Raw genomic sequence first — 27,814 nt, forward strand, 5'->3', positions numbered from 1 at the left:
TTGCCATATAGAAAACCAGGGGCTCCAGATTTGGCAGTACCACCCTTTTTCTTTGTGGTGACATGTCTACAAATCTTCCCACTGACACTATTTTCTCTTCTAATAGCTGTTTCCAGTCCACTTTTGCTAGTTCACCTCAGCTTTATAAAATTTGTTCCCCCAATTTAGAACTTTTTACTCCTATTCTATCTTTGTCCTTTCCCATTATGATGCTAACTCTAATCGCGTTATGATCACGACCCCAAAACAGTCCACCACTGTTACTTCATGCACTTACCCAGCATCACTTCCTAAGACTAAATCTAGACTAGCACCCCCTCTCGTTGGACTTGTTGCGTGCTGGCTAAGGCAGTTCAAGAATTCTGTATCCTCTTGTGCCTTTCACACTGTTCATATCCCAGCCAATATTAGGGCAGTTGAAGCTCCAACTATTATTGCCCTACTCTTTTCCACTCAGAAATTTTCCCAAATATTTGCTCTTCTAACTCTGTTTCACTATTTCAGAGTCTACAGTACACTCCTCAAAGTGTGGCTGCTCCATTATTTCTGAGCTCATTTTATGCTGCATTTGGTACATCATCCCTCCTCAGAGCTGTCATTGATTTATTAATAATGGTACACCCCCACCTTTTTATCTCCCTCTATATTCTTGACTTAGTAAACTCTATATCCATGGATGTTGAGCTGCCATTTCTGCCCCTCTTTAAGCCAAGTTTCTGTTATAGCAATAAAGGGCGGCACGGTAGCACAGTGGTTAGCACTGCTGCTTCACAGCTCCAGGGTCCTGGGTTCGATTCCCGGCTCGGGTCACTGTCTGTGTGGAGTTTGCACATTCTCCTCGTGTCTGCGTGGGTTTCCTCCGGGTGCTCCGGTTTCCTCCCACAGTCCAAAGATGTGCGGGTTAGGTTGATTGGCCAGGTTAAAAAAAAAAATTGCCCCTTAGAGTCCTGGGACGCTTAGGTTAGAGGGATTAGCGGGTAAATTAGCAGGTAAAAAAAAAAGGGATTAGCGGGTAGGGCCTGGGTGGGATTGTGGTCGGTGCAGACTCGATGGGCCGAATGGCCTCCTTCTGCACTGTAGGGTTTCTATGATTCTATGAATATCAAGCTGCCATGTGTCTGTGTCGTCAACTCATTACCTTTATTTGCTGTACTTCTTGCACTTACAGATATACCTTTGAACACTGCCAAATCTGTGCGCTGTACACCTTTTAACCTTTGCTTCTTCTGTCTTTCAGAGTCACTTGCTAATTTTCCATTTCCTGTTCCCTGCTTTAAATTTGCCCTTCTGCGTATGAGGATATTCATCCCAGTCATGTTCAGGTGTCAACAGTCTGGTTTGTACAGGTCCCACCTTTCCCAGAACTGGTGGCAATGCCTCAAAAATCTGATGTCCTCCCTCCTACACCAGCTTTCCAGCCACATGCTTAGTCACTCCATTCTCCTATTTCACTTGTATTTTGGACTGCGAGTAATGCTGAGATTACTGCTATAGGGGACCTGTTTTTTGATCTCTTTCCTAGCTCCCTAAAATCTACTTTTAAGACCTCATTCCCATTTCCAACTCAAGTCATTGGTACCAATGTGGACCACAACCTCTGGCTGATCAACCTTCCCAGAAGAATATCCTGCAGCTCTGCAACATCCTTGACCCTGGCACCAGGGAGGCAATATCTCATCCTGGAGTCACATCCACGGCCACAGAAACACTTGTCCATTCCTCTAAATAATGAGTCTCCTGTCACTACTTCTCTTCCTTTCTTCCTTCTCCCCTCTTGTACAGCACAGCGGCCTGTGACTGCTGTCCTCTAAGGAACCAATGTCTTCACCAGTATTGAAAATGGAAATGGGGCCCCAGGGAACTCCTTTACGAGCTGCTCAGTTCTCTTGGACTGCCTGTTTCCACCCATTCCCTTTCTTCCTCAAGGTCCCCAAGCTGTGGTGTGACCACCTCTCTGAACATGCTAAGTAGCTCTCGGCTCTGTGGACGTGTCACGGTAGATCTAGCCACTGCTTGAATGCTGGAACCTGGAGTTTAAGTCTCTGCAGTTAGTGACACTTCCTGCATATGGTCTTCTCATTCCTTATACCCACATCTCTGAAATAGCTATCACATCATAGTCATTTCCTATGCCTCAATTCATCTATCTTGTTACAAATGCTGCATGCATGCAGATAAAGAACTTTTAATTCTGTCTATTCACCGTTTTTCCCTACTCTGAATATATTTGCTGCTGTACTCTTATGTTTGTACATTCTTTCCCTTTCCGTCTGGTCATCATTACCAGTATTATTACACTGCATAATTGCCTTGTCCTTTCCGGTTAGCTTTTTAAACTTCCCCTCCCCGAACACCCACCCATCATCCCTTTTACTATTTTGTTTTAGATCCGTGCTATAGCCCCAGTTATTTGATTCACCAGGACCCTGGTCCGAGGAGTAAAAGAATGCAGGGCTAAGGAAAGAGCAGAGGGAATGGGATTAATTGGATTGCACTTTTTAAGAGCCAGCCCAGGCATGATGGGCTGAGTGGCCCCATTCTGTGTTGTATGTTTCCAAATTTAAGTGAAGCCCATTCCAACGGAGCTTCATCTTTCCCCAGTATTGGTGCACGTGCCCCATGAATCAAAGCCCATTATTCTCACACCAATCTTTGATCCACACATCCAACTATCTGATCTTATTTCCCCGTGCCAATTTGCTCATGCCTCACGTACTAATCCACAGACCATTATCTTTGTGTTTCTGCTTTTAAATTTAGCCCCAAGTTGCTCCCAGATCATGTATAACATCTTTCTTAGTTCAATGTCATTCCTAGCCACATAAACCATGACAACCAAATCCTTTCTCTCTCATTCAAACTTTCTCACCAGCCTGGAGAAAATAATCCATGACATCAGACAGGCAATCAAGCCTTCTGGACTCTCACTCCCAGTTGCAGAGAATGGTACATATCCCTCTAACTATACTTCAACTATGTCCCCCACTTCAGCTATGATGTTTCATTTTTACAATCCCCCTCACCCCCCCAGTCCAACATGAGTAGCACCCTGTACCATGGTGCTGTGGTCAGTTTGCTTATTCTGTTTGCAGTTCCCACTCTCACCTACACAGGCTGCAAGAAGCTCATACCTGTTGGAAGTTCTTCTGGTGCTCCCTTCCAGTTTCTCATACCTACATAATTCATAGTCATTTCCTTATATCTCTGATCACAAATCAAATACTGAACCTAATCTGTTGTAGCCTTTGAGCAGACAGTGAAGATGCAGCAACACTTCCCTGTCACATCCAGACACACACCACAACACTTCCAAAAACATTCCAGTTTAGTTCCAGAGATTTTGCAACAGGAGAACTTCTTCAAAATCACCTTACCTTCAAATTGGGTGCCTGGCCCTTTGAATGATACTCGTGTGGAACACAACTTGCAGCTGAATGCTTGCCCTTTTGAGAGTGGCATGTAAATTCGCTGAATGGATCTACATGATCCAAAATTGGAAAATGGGCATCACATCAGCTGGTTGGCATGTGATGGCAAGATAAAATCAGTTCAGTTGCTCCCATGCAAACACCATAGTGAAGGTGGTGCAATAGGGAGGTGGTGGCCTAGTGGTATTGTCACTGGACTAGTAATCCAGAGACCCCAGGGCAAGATCTGGGAACCCGGGTTCGAATCCCACCACAGCAGATGGTGGAATTTAAATTCAGTAAAAAAGAAATCTGGAATTAAGAATCGACGGATGACCACGAAACCATTGTCGATTGTCGGAAAAACCCATCTGGTTCACAAATGTCCTTTGGGGAAGGAAATCTGCTGTCCTCACCTGGTCTGGCCTATATGTGACTCCAGAGCCACAGCAAAATGGTTGACTCTCAAATCCCCTCTGAAATGGAGGGCAGTTAGGGATGGGCAATAAATGCTGGCCCAGCCAGTGACGCCCTTGTCACACGAATGAAATAAATGCATGCTTTGGAAGCAACTGATGGCACAGTGTGCACCTCTAGGAGGGCAACGGCTTCCAAAGTGCCATCACCAATGGTGCTATGGATCAGAATTTCATGGCCATTACCTTTTTTTCCAAAAATGAAGAGGGAGTAACCAGGTAACTATGTAGTAACTTTTAAAAAAAATGTAATCACTTTTTTTTTTCAGAAAACATGGCTGCCAATATTCATGGAGCTGGATCACACAGTAATAAGATGAGTGTCCAGTTAATCTGTTTTGATATTGGTTAATGGATGAAAGCTTGCTACAACATAGAACTCCCTGCTCGGCTTTGTACGTGTCACAGAACCTTTTTCCATCCACTTGAATAAACTGATGGCGCCTTGGTTTAATATTTCACCCGAAATGTCGCGCCAGCAACAAACTGCAGCACTCCCGTACTGCTCAATTCCTAGAGTGGGATTTTCAACCTTCTGATTCAACCACTGAACCAAGCACTTAACTGGACTCACCTATAACAGAGTTAAATTGTCACAACTTTCTGAATACACACCTGAAAAGAGAAGCCAGAGCTCTCCTCGAAGACATTCTGGAATTCCCATTGCAACCAGTTTTCTTATCTTCTCAGTCCGAAATATACTGACGGTGCGGCCATATTCCACAAAATGATCGTACCACAATTGATTTTTCACATCTTCCTTTCCCTAAAGATACAATCCACCATTACTTAGAAGTAATTTAAGTAGTAGACTTTGTCTAACTGCCCTTTTATAGAGATTGCAAAGCTCATATAATCAATGGAAATATTATTGGGAATGCAGACATTTTGAGGTAATTTATCACAATGTTACATAAAAATGTTAAAGAGTTACAATCTTTAGATCACAGTTTAAAAATGTAGTTTTTCCCTCTTCTGATAAGAGCAATGTCTCACCACGGCTTATAAAATGGAGTTCAATTACATTGATGCCTCCAATTGTTCAGCGATTTTATTTCTGCCTTGAAAGGAAAAGAATAATCACCTTTGGGCAAATTTATAGTGGAAGAGTGCATTGACACCATACTTCAACAGAAGTTGGTTTCACCTTAGCATTTACTGAAACCTGCTTATTCTTTCCACCATCTGTCCACTCAAACAAACACCTTGGCAGTAACAAATGGGACCCTCGCAAGGTTTCCTGACATCCATTCCCCTTTACGCTGTGGTACAAGGAGGTGCTGTTGCCTCTGAAGTTAGATGTCATGTTGGCAACCCTACAATTCTCTTCTGTACCTAAGAATGTTGGAAAGATCAGAGCCTCTAGACTTCCATAAGTTGGCAAGCTCAATATCTTTTCCAATTTGAATTTCACAATTTTCCCGTGTAATTACATCGGAACACAGAAACAAGAGAAGGCCATTCAGCCTAATGAGCATGTTCTGCTAATCTATTCAATCATGACCAATCAGTACCTCAGTTCCATTCACCCACTGTATCTCCATACCCCTTATTACCTTCACCCAAGAGAATTAAAACATTGCATCATTTTCTCTCATCCACCTTGTGTGAAAATAGAGGAAAGTAAAATTTTTAGTGTCATTAATTCTTCATTCTCCACAAGAGGATTTCCTTTTTCTTCTCCAAGAAACCTCATACTTATTGTAACTATATGAGCCATTTAATGACTGAATGAGTTACAGCAAAACTATCTTCCTTAATCATAAATCTGTCTCCGACTGTCAGTGGAGTGCTCAAAGTTTAGATTTAGATCCATAAAACTATAGAATGCCTACAGTGCAAAGAGGGGCCATTCTGCCCATCGGGTCTGTACTAACTCTCCGAAAGAGCATCTAACCCAGGCCCTCCCCTCCACCCTATCCCTGTAACCGTGCACATTTACCATGGCTAATCCACCTAACCTACACATCTTGGGACACTAAGGGGCAATTTAGCATGGCCAATCCAACTAACCTGCGCATCATTGGATTGTGGGAGGAGACTAGAGCACCCAGAGGAAAACCATGCAGACACAGGGACAACATGCATACTCCACACAGACTATGAACATTTATATATGAACAAATGAGCTATTTTACAATGTATTAAAGGACAACATTGGTCTGTGGCGCTAAACCACAAATCATAGAAATTACAGTAACTGATGAGTCACTGGATTTTTGCTGAGGTGACAGTGGGACATGCAACTGGGTCCAACATCCGGTATACAGTGCATCCACACTATAACTCAAGTATGAAAGATAACCTATTGTCTCTGGATTTACAGGTTCAATTTAAAGAGGGAAGGCAGTTCCATTACGATTCATCAATTGTATCAAGAGTCCTAGCAACAATGTATTAATAAAGCGTGCATGAATGGATAGGTTCATTATCAAAATAAACGTGAAATTAACACCATCTAGTCTCAGGCGGAGTTTGCAGTAACAGCATTATAAATTACAAAATGCTACAGCCAGGATGAGAAAGTACATAAAGAATAAAATTTAAAAGAAACATGAACTGAATCTTTTTGTCTACTTACCATTGTGGAATTTGCACTTCCAGGTTCAGTCATGTGAAAGAGTGCCATTAAAGCCTCGGAGTTCAATGAATGCCGAGGCTCTTTTTTGATACTCGAGTTATTCACGAGTGAATCTAGTGCTGCGTTAGTTGTACAGATTTCTTCAGGACATCCTGAAGATTCTGAGGAGACCTAAAACACATTGGATTTAATTATTATGCTTTTAAACAGCTATTCATTCATTTCACATAATTCGCATCTTAAAAGAATTTTCCAACTGTCTTTTGTGTTCTATTTGTAGGAAACTTGGATTCTGTTGTAGAAGTAATGTTGAGACCACTGGCGTTCACCATTATTAAAGTAAAAGTCAGCCAAAATTCCTGCAACCACACATTCGCAATTAAATGCTGAAATCAACAAGTTGCTGAGTTGTCTTCCACCTCCCAAAGCCATGCTCACCTGGTTCCTCACCAATTCACTCAATATTGGAAAAATTTACAGCTTGTTCATCCTATTTTGTTTTTTTTTAAATCTGCTATTTTCTCTTAACTTGATATTTTTTCCCCTATATTTTGCTTTCTTTCTTGTGATAAAACCCATGCTTTATACTGAAATGACTACTTATTGACTGGGCTGAAACCATCAAATTAGTAAAAAGGTCGAACAGCATTTTTAAATGGATTTAAAAGAGCATTTTGTAGATGTGCAAACCTTTGCATAGTTGTACCCTACAAATTCCAAAGCCATTAATATGGAAGGCTGTCTACAAGTAAGCCACCGGAGATAATCAACTCAGATGGGTTTGAATGACTCATCTCCTGAAACATTCACAAAACAATCATATCACCTGTGTAATCAGCCATTAGCAATCCCTTTAGACAATGGACATTGGCTGAGAAGGAAATTCCTCCAGTCATTATCTAATCATTTCTAAACAATGGGCCTGGAATCAACTTGCTATGACCATGTTTAGGTAATTGGTCAGTTTGTAAGAGGAGATTACGTGATGAGCAACACAACCCTCTGTTTTAAGAAACTGCTTTTCTCCAGGCCAGTTAGAGATAGTTGGAGTGCAGGGTCAGAAAGACCCAGAAATGGCACTCTCTCTCTCCAGCCATCCTGTAAGCTTATACCCTGGCTGTTAAACCAGTCACATGCTGCAGGGGACATTTTAAAAATCAACTCAACAGCTGCTGATGATAGGAATCTGTAAACCATTTCAATCATCTCAACTTAGAATGTGGAATAACCATCAAGCCCAGTCCCAAACTATCCAAATGATCAACCCACAGGATCCACATACAATTGACTTTTTTTGGACTCTTAAACCAGTTACCTACATTCCTACTTTAATAAGATCATCATTGATCTGATAGTGGCCTTAACTCCACGTGTCTGCCTGACTCCATAACCCTGGAGTCAGTTGTCAATCGCAAATCTGCCAATCAAAATCTCAGCATTGAATGCATTCAATGACCCAACCGTCACTGCTCACTGGGCAAGGAAATTTCAAACAATCAACAACCTTCAACAGATGAAATTCTTCATGCCAGTCTTAAATGGGAAAGGCCTTATTTTTAAACTGACCCAATTCTAGATTCCGTTAATAGAGGAAACATCCTCTCAGTATCTACTCTGCCAAGCCCCCACAGAATCTTACAAGTTTCAATAAGAATGTGGAACCTAGTACAGCAGGGAGTGGTTGTAGTGAGTAGCACTGATGTATTTAAGGGGAAGCCAGAGAAGTACATGAGAAGAAATGGAAAGGTATGCTGATAGAAGTCAAGTGGGGCTTGATGAATTGGATCATCACCAGCAGAAATCAATCATGCCTAATGACCTGTCTTTATGCTGTAAACGCTATGCACATATCTCAGCCAGAGTATGGTAAATTGGCATTTCACAAACCACACCCTCGAGAGCTTTCATGTTTCTTGGTGATTTTTGTAAGTTTTACCTTGACTAAAAGAGCTCTCTTTCAAAATGCATGGCTCAAAGGACTCTCTAGATTTCAAAAACACCAATTAAAGGAGATATGAACACTTGAAGCTTCTGGCTGGTTTCCAGCACTAAGCATAGCAAGAGTTTGACTATTTGATTAAGGTTTATTTATTGGCCACCTCCAACAATGACAGAGACTTGTGCTACAACTGCACCGACCAAGTTGGGTGCTTAGTTTTAAGTGCATTAAAACCAAACTTGAAAATACAGCTACTTTGCTTTTTAAAACCTCTCAAGAAAAATGGCACTTTGCCCTGGAGTAAGGATTTCCTGGTTCAAGTTTGTACATAGAACATCTCGGGGTCTCCGTCACAGAATTCCCAAGTGCCTATGGAAACTCCCGACAGTCTGGGTTATGTGTAATTGTTGCAAATTGTCTCCACTCAGGAGTTTAAGGACAGCCACAAATGGAGACAGGAAAGCCAGTATCCTGGGAAGACCTGAGCCAACAATAATTTTAGCATATCTATAAACAGAGTTCCTGCTAAGGGTACTACATGACATGAAATGCTCATTTCAGAAGCTAGGTGCGAGTTAATAGCAATAAATGTACATCTTCAATGCTTTCTCCTCTTCACAATTCTCTCAGTAATGCTCGCCCTCACTATCAGTAGCTATTTTGGATACAATTGGAATGAGTCCACATTGCAAATTACTGACAAACAGAGCTGAAGGCCATTTAGCCCTTCGAGCCTGCTCCATCATTAAACAAGTCCATGACTGATCTGTGTGTGCTTTGAATTTTAAATTCCTATTTACCTTTGACTCTCTTGCAAAATGTTGGCTGGTGGTGAAATGGGTAACACATTTGATTGACCATGAAATCAGAATTTTTTGATTTGATTTATTATTGTCACATGTATTAGTATACAGTGAAAAGTATTGTTTCTTGTGCGCTATGCAGATAGAAGACTCCAAGATTCAACTCCTGCTTTGATGTGAGCATTTTAAAAATAGTTGATAAGTTCCAGGAAAAAAATTTTTTTTATGGGCAGCAAGATGACACGGGGGCTGCACTGCTGCCTCAGAGTGCCAGGGACTCGGGTTCAATTCCAACCTTAGGTGACTGTGTGGAGTTTGCACAGGTTTCCTCTGGGTGTTATAGTTTCCTCCCACAGTCGAAAGATGCAAGGCGTGGGGTTACAGGGATAGGGCAGAGCCTAGGTGGGATGTTCTTTCGGACAGTCAGTGCAGACTCAATGGATCAGATGGCCTCTTTCTGCACTGTAGGGATTACATGGTTCTAAGGATCTATCAACCTCCACCTTAAAAATATTCAGTAACCCAGCCACCACCACCTTCTGAGGCAGCGTTCTGAAGTTATACAACCCTCAAATGCATTCTCATCTGTCCTAAAAGGGTGACCCTTAATTTTATAACAGTGTCTGCTTGTTTTGAACTCAGCCACAAGAGGAAATATCCTTTCCACATCCACCTTGTCAAGACTGTTCAGGAACTTGTATATTTCAATCAAGCCATCTCTCTCTTCAGTGGAAAAAAACACCAGTCTATCCAACCTTTCCTCATAAGACAACCCGCTCATTCCTCTGAACTGCCTCCAACTCATTTACATCCTTCCTTAAATAAGGAGACCAAAACTGCACACAGTATTCAAGATGTGGTCTCACCAATGCGCTGTATAAAGGATAGCATTCCATTAGCCTTCTTAATTACTTGTGGTACCTGTGTACTAGCATTTGTGACTCATACACCAGGATACCCAAATCCCTCTACCACTTGGAATTCTGCAGCTGTTCTCTGCCCTTTTATTCTTCTTACCGAAGTGATTCTCTTGCCAAATGTTGGCTGGTGGTGCAATGAATGACATGTTTGACTACGGATTAGAAGACTCGAGATTCAACTCCTGCTTCACATCTTCCCATATTATACTCCAACTGTAGATTTTTGCCCATCCTATCTATATCCATCTCCAAATGCTGTCTTCACTACATACATTCCCACCGGTCTGCACCAACTTAAAATTTAGCTACTATTCCGTCGCTTCCCTAATCAAAGTCATTCATATGAATTGTAAAGTGTTGAGGCCCCAGCACAGAACCCTATGGGACTCCACTTGTCACATTTTGCCAATAAAAAAAAGACCCATTTATGCATACTCTATTTTCTGCCAGCCTGCCAATTGTCTATCCATGCTTGTATGTTACCCCCTGCACCACTTGCACACAAGACCCATCACTTTCTCAGAAAATTCCAAACCACATTACAGCTAAAGTGTATCCACTGCATACACAGAAACAGGATAGTCAATTTGTTCATTGCAAAGGTCCTGCAATTAAGATAGTTTGCCAGTTAATTTTTTCTAGTGTTGTTGAATGATGGATACACATCAGGCAGGACATCAGAATTCTCTGCTTTTCTTGAATATTACCAATGGATCTATATGTGCATTTGAGCAGACAAACCACCAGGACTGTCAATATCTCTGCCTAAAGACAGCACCCACAACAATGAAGCGTTCCTTCACTACTGAACTGACTGTCAACCTGGTCTACACACAATTCCAAATACCTTGCTCAGCAGCAAATATTGCAATATTGAAGACCGATTGTACTGGCATGGAATTTGAGTTACTACTTCTGAACTTCCCACATGGAAGTTGGGAATTCAAAACTCAGCATGACTATTTGAACTTGGAGTTCAAACAGACTCCATTTTTGTCACAGCAAGAGCCTTAACCCATAAATTGGAGTTATGAATCTTTAGAGAAGTTATAAATGGTCATGATGAAAAGACAAGGACTGCAGAACTGTCAAGTTATTTAAATGGCCAACCCTTTAAACATGAACACCTGTCTATGATAGTGCTGGGAAAAAAAAAAATCTGTTCTAGCAATTTCAATAGCTGTTTGTGGTCACAACCCTCAATACTATCATTGTCGCATTAGCAATGCTTGACTGTTTTCCACAACAATTAACACAATGGGGTGCTGCAAGTTCACAGTTTGATTGACAAATGAAATAGGTTATTAGAAGTTCAGTTATCTTTGCTGAGGGGATGTATGTGATTAAGTATGGACAGAATTTAAATGTATTGATTGGACTGTAATGAACAATTGCGTATTTTTATATAGTGAAGTAAAAATTATTTAAAATATTATAATATTTCATCTCAACATGACTCCTGAGGTCTGTCTGTGATGGACAATGGGCAAATTGGCATGGAGGGTGCAAGTGAAAATAGTGGGGGCATGGATTGGATCCAAGCTGGAATAGGGCTACAGAGTGATGACTGGGCATTGGCATGGAGGATGAGAGGCCATTGAGGATAAGTCAGGATGAGAGGAGAGAACTAGAGGGTCTAATGTTTAGTAAAACAACTTGGGAGAAGTCTGAGAGAACCAAGGCAGGCCTTTCAAACAAGCCCCAGCATAGTAATGATCTGGAAGTGATCAGCCATTCCTCAGACAGCAAGATTCCAAAAACAACAAAAAAGGTGAAGGAAGAATGCTGACCGAGACAAATGAGATGTATTAATATCTAGCTAAATTCTTAGAACAGGCAGATGGGACATCAGTTTCACATCTCAGCCATGGAAAGGTACCTCTGACAATACAGCACTTTTAGTATTACGGGGGAGGGGGAGGGAGCATCTAGATTATGTGCTCGACATCAGGAGAGGTGACACCTTCGGACAGAGGTGAGGGTGCTACCACTTGGATCAAGCTGACATTGGAATGCAGCAACTTTACTTAAGCAGTGTCAAGATTTTATTCAAACACAGGCTTGTGCCAATGGAATTAATAATAGCACTTGGACAATGAATAGGGAATATTAATCAGTTACACAGATAATATTAAACAAAAGATCAACAAGCAAAAGGAAAGCACTTTGGAACCTGGACACATACAATACAAATCTTTCCGAGCAAAGACTAATTTCAGAGTATGGTTATTTGAAATTCACCTGATAATACTTTGTTCTATTTGTATACAGGACTGCCAGTGTGGTGGGATCTGGCTTAGTTATACACTGCAGATTCCACAAAAGTCACCAGTGACCGGTTCCCTCTCCACAACCTCTTCCACCAAGCATCCCCATCTCCCCCTTCTTTATATTCATCAACTAAGGAAGTTGAGTAGTTTTAGTTTTTAAAACATTTTTGGTAACTCAGATATTGTGCAATTAGTTTTAACTTGAACGGTCAGAATGCAAAGCACACGAAATATTTAGACAAAATTAGTCTGCCACCTTATGAGATGCAAAATGCTATCACAGCATTGTCAAACAAACACAGTAAAATATATATGAACCTATTTTAATACCATCTGTCCAAATGCCCATTTCCATGTGATAGCTGTCAATGGCCATCAAATCACACCATTCATTTATTTTAAGCACAATGGATAAATGGTGATCTATTCTATCCCCTTGATGTCAGAGTGAAAATAAAGCTATCAAGCCAGTAAAAATAAATTTCACCAAGTGTTTTATTTCAAAATCTGCATTGATCATTACACAGCATTACTTGGACACATTCTTGGAATATCATTGCAAACTGTACATTTGTCCTGTTTATACAAAATAACTTGGGAGGACTCACACTGATCTCATATGGCGGCCTGAAAGATCATCAGCACTTGCATTGGATGATGGCCTCTCAGCCAGAGATTTAAGAGCACAATATGAAGCTCCATCACCAGCATCCTATATCTACAAGAAGCAGACTAATTGATGAACTGAAAAGCCAACCCGTCCTGCCAACTAGGTGCAGGCAATCCCATCATGCATCCACACAAGGATTGCAGTATAATGCTTGGATATCCAGCGACTGCATTCTTCCCCCCCACAATTTGGGAGTTTTGGGGGGGGGGGGGGGGGGGGGGGGGAGGGGTTGGAAGAGAAAACAATCTGCTCATTGGGTGGCGATCCCTTTTTTACTCAATTTTGTTCATGGCCCTGAAGAAGATCCTGTCCAAGATGTCAAGACGTGTCTGGTGAATAGGATTTATTTCTCCACTTATTTTTCTGCCCAAAAAACAAGTGTCATTGGCATGAACCTGTGGAAAGAGGGAAAAATAATTTGAATCTTGATTAAATATTCCATAAGACAAGAAAATCTTAATTTCAACTACAACAAATGACTAGGCATGAATTTGCTAGTTTTACAAGATCTTTACTAACTTCAAATTGTAGAAGAACTTACAAATATTGTCATGGGTATATTAAAAAACTTCACTTACCGGAATTAGTTGTGTCGGAGTAGATGTTGGCCATCTGTGTACAGGACCATAATCTTTAGTAATCTTTTCTCTGACCACATGACTGTGCATTCCTCCACCACTTACTAGGATATCAAATACATTTTCCAGTCCTCTGCATATGAAAAAATGATTTTTCACTACAATTACAGGCTTTTCGCCCCCTCTCTGCCGTTAGCATCAATTTACTGCCAAGAAATGAATCTTTTAGTTAAAATACACTCACGTTAACATAATTCATAAACCAGAAAAACACAACTCAAACCAAAAAATAGGCATAAGCTGCCATGGACCCTATAGTCAAACACTTCACTCCTACGTTGCCAGGGTGCACTACATTTGTCAACCAACATTTCTGCTGGTTGAGCAATAGATTTCATTTTTGAATACTGTATTGGGTAATTTTTGAAAATGATAGTTTAAATGATCATACAGAATAAGTTAGTGTCCTGGATCAAATTACTCTCAGCTAAATATTCAGTAACAAAGCACTTAAGATCCACAGTTCTAAAAGTGAATCACTTTTCCCCTTCAACTGCACCTCATGCGCGGACATCAATGTAATGACTTAGTGAACCTCCAATACCTCACAAATGGTTAATTTTCATCTGGTGCCAAGATAAATCTCTGATTTGGGCGACAGGGAGCAGGAAGAAAAAGGGTTTAGAGTGTATAGGAGTGAGCAACAGAATCCGAGTTGGAGACACAACAAGGACTAGAAGTCAGAGTCAAACCTGATCCAGTACACACAGCCACCAATCCTATACTTTCCACTGGCGGAGGCTCAACAAATGGTTTTGTCCCTTCTTAGCCCTGGGAGCAGTGTTTCTGCTGCTCTTCTAATGGAGATTAATCGATAGGATTTTGCTAATCTCCCTGGCTGGGTACTACGCCACATGGAGCACTTATCCACTAAATGACAGCTTAGGAAATGGAGTTTCTGGTTACTTTAAAAAAAACAGAATTTAAATAGGAACAGAAACTGCTGGGAATACTCAAGTGACCTGAAACGTCAACTTGGTTTCTTTCTCCACAGATGCTGCCAGACCTGCTGAGTATTTTCAGCACTTCAGTTTTTATTAGATAACTTTGAGATAAAGTATTTTTTTTGGCTAAACTGTAACTTGTACTTCAGAATAGTTCTCAATTCAGTGTTACACGCAACCATTAACATTAAATGCAAAAAGTAACAGTACCTTCTCTCCAGCTCTAGGTTCCTCGTGGCAGCTAGGCTTTCCACCTTTTAAAAACTGAAGCCGATTGCTTAGTTGCTGCACGAGGTGGTCCCTATTTTTAATTTCTGTAAATTGAAATACCCGCTTGCTTTTAACGCCAACAAGAATTGGATTGGGGAGGAGAGTAGTGTCCTCCATCTTCTCCACAGTAACCACCTGTCAATGTAAGACAAACATCATTTATTGAGGAATTGTGCTGTCTTGCTGGGAATCTGCTGCCAAGAAAAGAAAATTCAAAAGGAACTGACCAAAAGTGAAATCTCATTCCAACATTCAACTGCCTCAAATATTCTCCAAGTGTTTCCACCAAACACGCCCTCCTTCACCAGTAAGTTTGAGGGTATGGTTGAGGAGGAAGCAAAGCAACAATTTTGGCTCACATTGCAACTCCGTCATAAAGCAACTTCAAATGGAGGTCAGTAAAAAAAATAATGCTTTCTGTTGTTCATTAATCATAAAGCAACAGGTGTTCTTCAAACAAGGTCAGAAGGAAATAATTTTCTTTGTTTATTAATACACAGACCTGAAGTGGGGGCACACTCCCTGGATAGTTATGCAAATAACAAATGAAAAATAAAACCAACTCGTAACTGATACTAGCCGATTTCAGTACCAGGCAGGGCAAAACTCCAAAAACAGGTTTGCTGGACTAGAAAACTAAGCAAGGACTCTTGCCAGTGCTGGGTTGTTTGCAGAGGGTTCAGTTCAGTGGGCCACAACAGCCACTCTTGCACTCCCAAGATGGCAGTTTTAAGAACTTTTACAGAACCAGAGAAAACAATAATTCCTTTTCCAAGCAAAGTTTCTTGGCAACGGGAGGGCAAAAGCAGTTTTTGTATTGATATCTATTCAGGAATCTTAAACCGGTTTATGTAAATAATATATTTTAGATACGTGCACAAATATTTTCTGGACTATGCAACTCTAAATTCAGCCCAGAGTTGACCAAGGCAAAACATTTAGTGTCTCAATACTAGAGTCCAGTACCTCTCGAAGTGGAATGATTACATAACAGCTACATTCCTCCTTGCTGGCAAAGCAGATGTAATTGTCGGAGATATACAGTTTCCCCGCAGTGTGGCGTTGGTCATATGGCGTCCACAGGAAACAGTCCACTATCACAATCAACTTTTCTGCTCGTGGGAGCCTAAAACAAGCCCGGAAATACTCATTCTGCATTCTAGCTTCAAGATCCCTGTAGCAAAATGAACAGAAGGCACAGGTTACAAACCGTAGAATCCCTACAGTGCAGAAGGAGGCCATTTGGCCCATCAAGTTTGCACTGACCACAATTCCACTCAGGCCTAAATCCCATAACCCCACATATTTATCCTGCTAATCCTCTGACACTAGGGTCAATTTAGCATGGCCAATCAACCTAACCCGCACATCTTTGGACTGTGGGAGGAAATCAGAGCACCCGGAGGAAACCTACGCAGACAGAGAGAATGTGCAAACTCCTGACAGACAGTGACTCGAGGCTGGAATTGAACCTAGGTCCCTGGCGCTGTGAGGCAGCAGTGCTAACCACTATGCCACCGTGCTGCCCCCAACTAGTTTAATTTAACTAGAAAACTCATTTTAGATGGCAAGTTATAAACCAAGACGGTGGTCTTTCATTGAAAAAGGTCACAGATCAACGTTTCCAGGTTCTGGTATCTTTTCTAGATCAAACAATTTTTACCCCACATTAATTCGTTAGAGTCCTGACAATATTGACAGGTGATTCAACTGCCACAGACACAATTGGTAACTCTGATCTGATAATAACTGGCATACACATGCATATACCCAGCAAGTGGGCACTGCATAATCCAATGATCTCTAGGGCTGCTGGAGACAACATTCGAGACATAGGTCCCATTAGTACCAGTCATTCCTGGAGGTTGGGAAGCCTATATCAATTAACATTCCCGGCTTTTGAGCAGAAGCTCCCCACCTATGGGATAGAGGCATACAAGTATTCAACTCCAGGAAGGGAGCAGTTTCTTTGCAGCTATGGATGTCGATTAGAGACGCCCACTTTACTCACCTGTTGCCAACCTCACATTACAGCTTAAATCACTGGACACCTGTCAAACAGACCTGGCACATTGAATGATGGTAAGAAATCTCACAACACCAGGTTAAAGTCCAATAGGTTTATTTGGTAGCACAAGCTTTTGGAGCACTGCCTCTTCATCAGGTGAGTGGGAGTTGTGTTCACAAACAGGGCATATATAGACACAAACTCAATTTGCAAAATAATGGTTGGAATGCGAGTCTTTACAGGTAACTGACTCTTAAAGGTACAGACAATGAGAGTGGAGAGGGGGTTAAGATGATGATGCAACAAATCAACAAAGAGGTGCGACTGGTGACAGGATTTTTGGGGTAAGATTTAATTTAAAGTACTTTTTCGCGGGTGTTAGTTATTTATTTAATTATTTTTAAATTTTGGCGCGAAACCAGCAGTGGCCGCGGGGTTTACTGGGAAGGGTCTTTTGAGTTTTTTTTAGTGCACGGGAGGTTTAAAAGGCAGGCCCCACTATCTAACGGGCAGCGTTGGGAGCGGGCAGCGGAGTGAGAGGGAGCTGAGTGAGAACTGAGGGGCCTTGGCTCAACGGGCTTAGGCAGAAAGGGCGAGCAAGGGTGAGTTTCTTTTTTTATTTATAATTTACTTTTCTCTGTGTACCTTGGAAGAAAGGGTGAAATATGAGTGTAAAGCCAGTGTGGTGCTCGCAGTGCAGTATGTGGGAGGTCCTGGAGGCACCTGGCCTCCCGGACATCCACATCTGTGAGGGGTGTGTCGAGCTGCGGTTCCTGAGGGCCCGTGTTAGGGAGCTGGAACTGCAGCTTGACGATCTTAGGCAGGTGAGGGAGAATGAGGAGGTGAGAGACAAGAGCTATCATCAGGTGGTCACACCAGGGCCACGGGAGGAGGCCAAGTGGGTGACAGCCAGGAAGGGTAAAACACGGGTGATTGAGAGCACCCCGGTGGAAGTGCCCCTACATAACAAGTACTCCTGTCTGAGTACTGTTGGGGGGGGACAGCCCATCTGGGGGAAGCAGCAGTGGCCGTGTCTCCGGGGTGGAGTCCGGCCCTGTAACTCAGAGGGCTAAGGAAAGGAGGAGGAAGGCGGTATTAATCGGGGACTCGACAGTCAGGGGGACGGACAGGCGATTTTGCGGAGGCAGGCGGGAGTCTCGTATGGTGGTCTGCCTCCCTGGGGCTGGGATCCAGGATGTCGCTGGGCGAGTCCCAGAAATCCTGAGGTGGGAGGGAGAGGAGCCGGAGGTAGCGGTACATATTGGTACCGCTGATGTGGGTAAGAAGGGGGAAGGGAACATGAAAAAAGAGTATAGGGAATTAGGGAGACAGCTGAGGAGGAGGAAAGCAAAGGTAGTAATCTCGGGATTGCTGCTTGTGCCACGGGAAGGTGAGGAAAGGAATGGAGTGAGGTGGAGGATGAATGTGTGGCTGAGGGAATGGTGCAGGGGGCAGGGATTCAGGTTCCTGGACCATTGGGACCTCTTTAGGGGCAGGTGTGACCTGTATTCTAAAAACGGGTGGCACTTGAATCCCAGGGGGACCAATATCCTGGCAGGAAGGTTGGCTAAGGCTACTGGGGAGAGTTTAAACTAGATAGGTTGGGGGGAGGGGATCAAAGCGACGTGACAGAGTGAGGAAGGTAGCTCGCAAACAGAGAAGGGTTATAGGCAGTGCAAGAGGGCAGGTGGACTGGGAACAGGGAAGGGGAGAGGTCAGACCATAGGATTGAGAGGTGTCTACTCTAATGCCAGGAGTATAGTGAATAAACAACTAGCTAAAGGAGGAGAGGGCTTGGGAGATGTTAGTAGCGCTTCAACAAACTGGGTCCAGATAAAGGCTGGCATAAAGACACTTTGCCTGAATGCACGAAGCATTCGAAACAAAGTAAATGAGTTGATGGCACAAATACATACAAATGAATATGATCTAGTGTCCATCACAGAAACGTGGTTGCAGGGTGACCGGGACTGGGAACTGAATATACAGGGTTATCAGGCATTTAGGAAGGATAGACAAGTAGAAAAAGGAGGTGGGGTAGCTTTGTTAATAAAGGATAATATCAGGACGGTCGTGAGAGACGACACAGGCTCTAAGGAGCAAGACGTGAAATCGTTGTGGGTGGAGATAAGGAATAGTAGGGGGAGAAAGACACTGGTAGGCGTGGTCTATAGGCCCCCAAATAATAGCTTAGAGGTGGGGAGGGCTATAAACAAGCAAATAATGGATGCGAGCAAAAGTGGAACGGCAATAATCATGGGGGATTTTAACCTACATATTGATTGGTCGACTCAAATTGGACGTGGAGGGCTTGAGGAAGAGTTCTTGGAATGCTGTCGGGATTGTTTCATTGAACAGTATGTTACAGAACCTACGAGAGAGCGAGCTATCTTGGATCTGGTTCTGTGCAATGAGACAGGTAGGATTAAGGATCTTCTTGTGAAGGATCCTCTTGGGATGAGTGATCATAATATGGTGGAATTTCTGATACAGATGGAGGGTGAGAAAGTAGGGTCCCAAACCAGTGTCCTCTGCTTGAACAGAGGGGAGTACGATAGGATGAGGGTGGAATTGGCTAATGTAGACTGGGCGAGCAGACTGGTAGGTAGGACAGCTGAGGAACAGTGGAGGATTTTTAAGGAGATTTTTTAAAGTACTCAGCAAAAATATATTCCGATGATAAAGAAGGACTGTAAGAAAAAGGATAACCGGACGTGGATAACGAAGGAAATAAAGGAGAGTATTACAATAAAATCAGATGCGTACAGAGTGGCCAAAAATAGTGGAGAATTAGTGGATTGGGAAAGCTTTAAAGAAAAACTAAGAAAGCGATTAAGAAAGGAAAGATAGATTATGAAACTAAACTAGCTCAAAATATAAAAAAATGATAGTCAAAGTTTTTACAAGTATATAAAAAGGAATAGAGTGGCTAGAGTGAATGTTGGACCCTTGGAAGATGAGAGGGGGGATTTAATAGTGGAAAACGAGGAAATGGCTGAGACTTTAAATAAGTTCCTTGTGTCGGTCTTCACGGTGGAAGACACAAATGGTTTGCCGAATATTAGAGATCGAGAGTTGGTGGGAGGGGAGGTCCTTCATACAATTACTGTTACTAAGGAGGTGGTGCTTGGTAGACTAATAGGACTGAAGGTTGACAAGTCCCCGGGCCCAGATGGAATGCATCCCAGGGTACTGAAAGAAATGGCTGAGGTAATAGCAGATGCGTTAGTAGTAATTTATCAAAATTCGCTGGACTCTGGGGTAGTGCCGGCTGACTGGAAAACAGCTACCGTTACACCGCTGTTTAAAAAAGGAGGGTAACTACAGGCCGGTTAGCTTAACGTCCGTAGTTGGGAAGATGCTAGAGTCCATTATTAAAGAGGAAATAACAGAGCACCTGAAGAAGAATGGTTCGATCAAGCAGACGCAGCATGGATTCATGAAGGGAAAGTCGTGTTTGACGAATCTACTGGACTTTTATGAAGATGTCACTAGTGCGGTTGACAGAGAGGAACCGGTGGATGTGGTGTTTTTAGATTTCCAGAAGGCGTTCGATAAGGTGCCTCACAAAAGGTTGCTGCAGAAGATTGGGGTACACGGAGTTAGGGGTAAGGTGCTGGCGTGGATTGGGGATTGGCTATCTAACAGGAAGCAGAGAGTTGGGATAAATGGGTGCTTTTCTGGTTGGCAGTTGGTGACCAGTGGCGTGCCGCAGGGATCGGTGCTGGGGCCTCAATTGTTTACCATTTACATAGATGATCTGGAGGAGGGGACTGAATCTAGGGTATTCAAGTTTGCTGATGACACGAAGGTGAGTGGGAAAGCGAATTGCGTGGAGGACGCGGAAAGTCTGCAGAGAGATTTGGATAGGCTGAGCAAGTGGGTGAGGATCTGGCAGATGGAATATAACGTTAGCAAATGTGAGGTTATCCACTTTGGAAGAAATAATAGTAAATTGGAATATTATTTAAATGGAGAAAAATTACATCGTGCGACTGTGCAGAGGGACCTGGGGGGCCTTGTGCACGAATCGCAAAAACTCAGTCTGCAGGTGCAGCAGGTGATCAAGAAGGCGAATGGAATGTTGGCCTTTATCGCGAGGGGGACAGAATATAAAAGCAGGGAGGTCTTGCTGCAACTGTACAAGGCACTGGTGAGGCCGCAACTGGAGTAGTGTGTGCAGTTTTGGTCCCCTTATTTGCGAAAGGATATATTGGCCTTGGAGGGAGTGCAGAGAAGGTTCACCAGGTTGATACCGGAGATGAGGGGTGTAGCTTATGAGGAGAGATTAAACAGATTGGGTCTGTACTCGTTGGAGTTTAGAAGGATGAGGGGTGATCTTATAGAGACATATAAGATAATGAAGGGGCTGGATAGGGTAGAGGTGGAGAGATTCTTTCCACTTAGAAGGGAAACCAGAACTAGAGGGCACAGCCTCAAAATAAAGGGGGGGCGGTTCAGAACAGAGTTGAGGGGGAACTTCTTCTCTCAGAGGGTAGTGAATCTCTGGAATTCTCTGCCCATTGAAGTGGTGGAGGCTTCCTCGTTGAATATGTTTAAATCACGGGTAGATAGTTTTCTGATCGATAAGGGAATTAGGGGATATGGGGAGCAGGCGGGTAAGTGGAACTGATTCGCTTCAGATCAGCCATGATCTTGTTGAATGGCGGGGCAGGCTCGAAGGGCCAGATGGCCTACTCCTGCTCCTATTTCTTATGTTCTTATGAAGGGGCAGTGTTCCGAAAGCTTGTGCTATCAAATAAACCGGTTGGATTTTAACCTGGTGTTGAGACTTCTTACTGTGCTTACCCCAGTCCAACACTGGCATCTCCACAACATTGAATGATGTCCTAGCTTGCAATTTGCAAGACGCAGCTTGTATCTGTCACAAGCTATTTGAGACTGTTAACCATTCGTACAGATTTAATTTTATATCCCAACTGTTTCAATTATCACGTGTTAGCAAGTGCTAGCAGAGGGACAACGAAAGGCAAGGTACCATGAAGCACTTTCCACCAACCTGCACAACGAGATACCAGGAAGTGGGCGGTATCATTAAGATCAAGGGTTGGAAATACCATTTACACTGTATAGATAAATAACATTTAAACTCCAAGAAATCAGTATAGTTAATTTTATACCAGGTTAAGCTCAAATACAGATTAATTCAGTATTTAAAGCATCTTGCGAGAATGTCCCATCATTGCCTCACTTGCACAACAGGAGACATTATACTGGAATAAAGTTCTCAGCTCAATGCTTCAGAAAGTATGCAAACTAATTCAGGAATGATGCAAAATGATCCAAATTTAAGTTTTAAATAATAAATCAGACAAGGAGGCAGAGAAAATGGTTATACATTAAGCAATTGAAACAGAATACAGTTAAGACTATTTTGAGAAGTAGTGTCTACATTTTCCAAAGTTGAGCATAGGATATATAGAATAAATAGAATTTTCTTACTTCTTTGTAATTTGAGTAGGTTTTTGTAGAGATGGATCCAATTCAAATGCCTCATTGTCCAGCAACCTTCGAACAGTCACATCTGCCAAAAGTTCCATAAGCCTGAATGTTTCATCAATGTTAAGGAACATGGAGAAGTCGCGTTCTTTGCTTTGTGTGGTCACACGAACTATTTCTGTGATAAGAGTATTCGAAGTCCTTTCTAGTCTTTTCACATCAGCCCAGGGGATAATGAGTTTCACTAAATAAGAGAATGTAATATTCAGTAATGCAGATCCCATCTTTAAGCACAAAAGTATGTCACAATGGCAAATTAAAAATGACTGGTGTATTTTGCAGATGTTTTCCCAATAACACTTCATTACTTGAAGCCTCAATCTTTCCCTTCTGATTAGGAAAGAGTTAGGGTTATTTCCCTCAAAAAAGGATATATCTCATCCGGTTTGGAACTAGCACTAGAATCCGTAGTACACCTTCTTCTCAAGAGTACCATATCATTAAGCCTTCAAATATAATTTATCTACCCAATACCAACGCAAAGTTTAAAAGCTTCACTACATGGTGGAAATGCAAGTACAAACTTCTATCCAGCCATTGTGCTATTTATTGCAGCTCTCCTAATCAGCCTTCTATTCATCACTCATCATAAATTTTAGCTCACCTAAAACACTGTAGTGCGAGACCTATCCCACCAACATCACCATTCTTCATTAATCAATAATGACCATAGAAGTTTGCAACATAGGAAGTGGCCATTTGGCCCATTGTACCTATGCTGGCTCTTTGAAAAAGTTTAATCCCTTTTTTTCCTGCTGCTTTATATATCCTTCATCCTCATGTATTTGCCCAACTCACTTTTAAAATTCAAAAACATAATACTGCGGATGCCAGAATCTAGAAATAGAAACAGAAATGCTGGAATCACTCAGCAAGTCCGGCAATATCTGTGAAGTCAAAAACAGTGTCAACGGTTCAGATCACCCTGATGCAAGGTCATGACCTCAAATATGGGGCAGACTCCTGCAGTCGCCCAGTGGTGGGTTTGCAGGTAGGAGGGGGTGCCTGTAAAATTGTGGACCAAAAGCTCCAAGTTAGAAATCTCAACCTTATTCAATCCTTCCACGTACTCTCCACTTTCGCGTTATACAATCTCCTCCAGTATTAAACCATCCCAAGCCAGAGCATTCCTATTTCTCCGATTGCAGCCTCTTGTGCATCAACTCAATTGTCAACATGCCTTCAGTTACCCAGGTTCCATTCTGAATGAACTTCCCCTAAACCCCTCACACTTCTTCCTACAAGGTCTTCCCACCACTTAATGGTCAGAGGAAGTGGAGGTGGCTTTTAAGAGGGAGTGCTACACCAGTGTGGCAAAGAATGTAACCTATAGCTCTCTAGCTCACAAGCACCAGGGTTATTAACTGAACCAAAATGGCACTCAGGCAGAACTACAGTAGGGTTTGCCAGAGGCTTATTGAATGAAAAAGGAGTTAATTAACGCCAAAACAAAATTCAACATCTTGCCATTTGGTTATCCTACCTGTCCACTGCATGTACTTTGTAATGACAAGCTGTAAACAAAATATTTGTGTTGTTGTATAAAAGAGGGATAGATAGATAGATAGCAGACACAATCTAAAAGGTTTTGCAAAAGTGCTAAAGTAGTCAATACAGGGAAATCGCAATTTATTCCAAAAAGGGATGGAGGAAGAGATGTTGCTTTTAACAAGGAAAAACACGCCACCCCACTGAGTGGGTAAATACCTTCCACTCACCATTTTGGGAATGGATCGATAGCCCATTTTGATAAATGGGCTATCAAGGGGAGAGGTAATTATGATGCGATTAGGCAAGAATTAGGGGGCATAAGTTGGGAATAGAAACTGTCAGAGAAAGGAACTAATGAAAAGTGGAACTTTTTCAAGGAACAAATACTGGGTGTCCTTGATAGGTATGTCCCTGTCAGGCAGGGAGGAAATGGCCGAGTTTTGAGGTGGAGGTAGGTTGAGGTGGAGGTAGGTTCCTTGTGAAAAGGAAGAGGGAAGCTTATGTAGGGATGAGGAAACAAGGTTCCGATGGCTCGATTGAGGGTTACAAGTTAGCAAGGAATGAACTGAAAAAGGGGCTCAGGAGAGCTAGGAGGGGACATGAGAAGTCCTTGGCGGGTCGGATCAAGGAAAACCCCAAGGCTTTTTACTCTTATGTGAGGAATAAAAGAATGACCAGGGTGAGGTTAGGGCCGGTCAAGGACAGTAGTGGGAACTTGTGTATGGAGTCAGTACAGATAGGCGAGGTGATGAATGAATACTTTTCTTCAGTGTTCACCAAGGAGAGGGGCCATGTTTTTGAGGAAGAGAAGGTGTTACAGGCTAATAGGCTGGAGGAAATAGATGTTCGGAGGGAGGATGTACTGGCAGTTTTGAATAAACTGAAGGTCGATAAGTCCCCTGGGCCTGATGAAATATATCCTAGGATTCTTTGGGAGGCAAGGGATGAGATTGCAGAGCCTTTGGCTTTGATCTTTGGGTCCTCACTGTCCACGGGGATAGTGCCAGAGGAATGGAGAATGGCGAATGTTGTTCCTCTGTTTAAGAAAGGGAATAGAAATGACCCTGGTAATTATAGGCCGGTTAGTCTTACTTCGGTGGTTGGTAAATTGATGGAAAAGGTCCTTAGGGATGGGATTTACGACCATTTAGAAAGATGCGGATTAATCCGGGATAGTCAGCACGGATTCGTGAAGGGCAAGTCGTGCCTCACAAATTTGATAGAATTTTTTGAGGAGGTAACTAAGTGTCTTGATGAAGGTAGGGCAGTTGATGTCATATACATGGATTTTAGTAAGGCGTTTGATAAGGTCCCCCATGGTCGGCTTATGATGAAAGTGAGGAGGTGTGGGATAGAGGGAAAGTTGGCCGATTGGATAGGTAACTGGCTGTCTGATCGAAGACAGAGGATAGTGGTGGATGGAAAATTTTCGGATTGGAGGTAGGTTGCTAGCGGAGTGCCGCAGGGATCAGTGCTTGGTCCTCTGCTCTTTGTGATTTTTATTAATGACTTAGAGGAGGGGGCTGAAGGGTAGATCAGTAAATTTGCTGATGACACCAAGATTGGTGGAGTAGTGGATGAGGTGGAGGGCTGTTGTAGGCTGCAAAGAGACATAGATAGGATGCAAAGCTGGGCTGAAAAATGGCAAATGGAGTTTAACCCTGATAAATGCGAGGTGATTCATTTTGGTAGGACTAATTTAAATGTGGATTACAGGGTCAAAGGTAGAGTTCTGAAGACTGTGGAGGAACAGAGAGATCTTGGGGTCCATATCCACAGATCTCCAAAGGTTGCCACTCAAGTAGATAGAGCTGTGAAGAAGGCCTATAGTGCGTTAGCTTTTGCTACCAAATAAACCTGTTGGACTTTAACCTGGTGTTGTGAGACTTCTTACTGTGCTTACCCCAGTCCAACGCCGGCATCTCCACATCATTAGCTTTTATTAACAGGGGGTTGGAGTTTAAGAGCCGTGGGGTTATGCTGCAACTGTACAGGACCTTGGTGAGACCACATTTGGAATATTGTGTGCAGTTCTGGTCACCTCACTATAAGAAGGATGTGGAAGCGCTGGAAAGAGTGCAGAGGAGATTTACCAGGATGCTGCCTGGTTTGGAGGGTAGGTCTTATGAGGAAAGGTTGAGGGAGCAAGGGCTGTTCTCTGGAGCGGAGGAGGCTGAGGGGAGACTTAATAGAGGTTTATAAAATGATGAAGGGGATAGATAGAGTGAACGTTCAAAGACTATTTCCTCGGGTGGATGGAGCTATTACAAGGGGGCATAACTATAGGGTTCGTGGTGGGAGATATAGGAAGGATATCACAGGTAGGTTCTTTACGCAGAGAGTGGTTGGGGTGTGGAATGGACTGCCTGCAGTGATAGTGGAGTCAGACACTTTAGGAACATTTAAGCGGTTATTGGATAGGCACATGGAGCACACCAGGATGATAGGGAGTGGGATAGCTTGATCTTGGTTTCAGATAAAGCCCGGCACAACATCGTGGGCCGAAGGGCCTGTTCTATGTAACTCTATGTAGAACGATGATTGTAATGTTAAACAACTATGCCTCAAAGGCAAACACCATTACTGATATCTGAGAAATTTCCAGAGATTTGAAAAAAGAGCGAGAAAGGCGGTTGAGGACTGAGGATGGCAAGATCACAAAGAAGAAAATATCCACTGCACACAAATTTGCAGTTAATATTGCAGGATTACGTGCATTTAGGATCTTGCATACTTCTACTGTTCCCTGAAATTGAAAGGATATTCCAGCCAATGTTTCTACAATACTAGGAAATTAAGTACAAAGTAAATATAAACTAGAAAGAGGAAATGTCCATTTTTTTCCTCCTATGTGCAGAATTCAAATTGTCAAAGATGTTTACAGCACAGTTAAACACGTTCCTCAAATGGAAACAAATTGTCCTGGCTCTTGACCAGTATTCCAGAGTCATGTTACACATAGTAGTGTCTCTGTGTCAGTCTCTCCATAGGCCATTATTCAAAGCTATTTCCTGTCAGGTTAACAATGGGCGTTAAATAACTTCACACAATGCAAGTATACCCTACATGGAGGACAGTTAGAGGGAATGAACACTATGTATAACTTTTCCATGTTATAAAACTTTCCACATAGAAAATTAAACCACAGTTGACAACTAAGTTTATTCCCTCCTCTCCCTCATCTGTTGAGGACAGAGGGACAACGACTAGGGAGGTGCCGAGATGCGTGTGTGGAGTAGTGAGAAAAGACAAAAATCAGGAACCATCAAGGGGGTCAATGAAGATTGTGGGAGCGTCAAAGAAAGCAGCAGAGACTGAAATGGTGTAGTCATCTGTTGCAGAGAAAGGAAATGCGGTTGGGTGAAAAATGGAGGTGGGCCTACCAGAGAGGTAGAAGAGAAAGAAGGCCCAGATCAAATGGAAAGACTTGGTGATGAAAAACAAGCTCACATGTAGCGAGATTGGAAGAGGACTGGGTTTCCGACAAGATGGAGATGGCTGATGAACCAGCATCGGGCAACACTAAATAAAAATGAGAGATGCAGAAAGTAGTAGTGGAGAAAATGTTTTCAATTATGGAATAATTTAAAAGTTGGGGCCACAGATATGAGAGAGTTATTAATACATTCAATAAGAAACAAGTGTGGTTAGAATGTGAACTTCAAGTGCTTGTACCATATAGTTTAAGATGCTTTCCAAAGGAAACTCTCTGAACAGGGGAGGAAAAGGAGCTGAAAAATATGTTGAAAATTGGTGTGAAGCGTAACAGCACAGACCTGTTGGACCAAATCGCTTATTTCTGTGTAACTCTACTATATTAATCCAATTTTTTTTTCTAATTTCCCTTTGAGAATATCCAAAACCATTTTCCACTTAA

The 27,814-nt window shown here is 42.5% G+C and overlaps 1 protein-coding gene across 1 annotated transcript in view; it reads right to left on the bottom strand.

The window, feature by feature from the left end:
* Window positions 1-27,814, bottom strand: part of LOC144499672 (TBC1 domain family member 8-like) — an 86,751-nt gene that overhangs the window by 24,471 nt on the left and 34,466 nt on the right. Inside the window, exons 5-9 of the mRNA XM_078221939.1 lie at window positions 22,390-22,630; window positions 15,885-16,092; window positions 14,859-15,053; window positions 6,465-6,635; window positions 4,499-4,649 (exon numbers count right to left, since the gene is read on the bottom strand). Coding sequence (XP_078078065.1) covers window positions 4,499-4,649; window positions 6,465-6,635; window positions 14,859-15,053; window positions 15,885-16,092; window positions 22,390-22,630 — 966 coding nt within the window. The remainder of the gene's footprint in view (window positions 1-4,498; window positions 4,650-6,464; window positions 6,636-14,858; window positions 15,054-15,884; window positions 16,093-22,389; window positions 22,631-27,814) is intronic.

This window comes from Mustelus asterias, chromosome 10 (assembly GCF_964213995.1).
Source record: "Mustelus asterias chromosome 10, sMusAst1.hap1.1, whole genome shotgun sequence".
Taxonomy (NCBI): domain Eukaryota; kingdom Metazoa; phylum Chordata; class Chondrichthyes; order Carcharhiniformes; family Triakidae; genus Mustelus; species Mustelus asterias.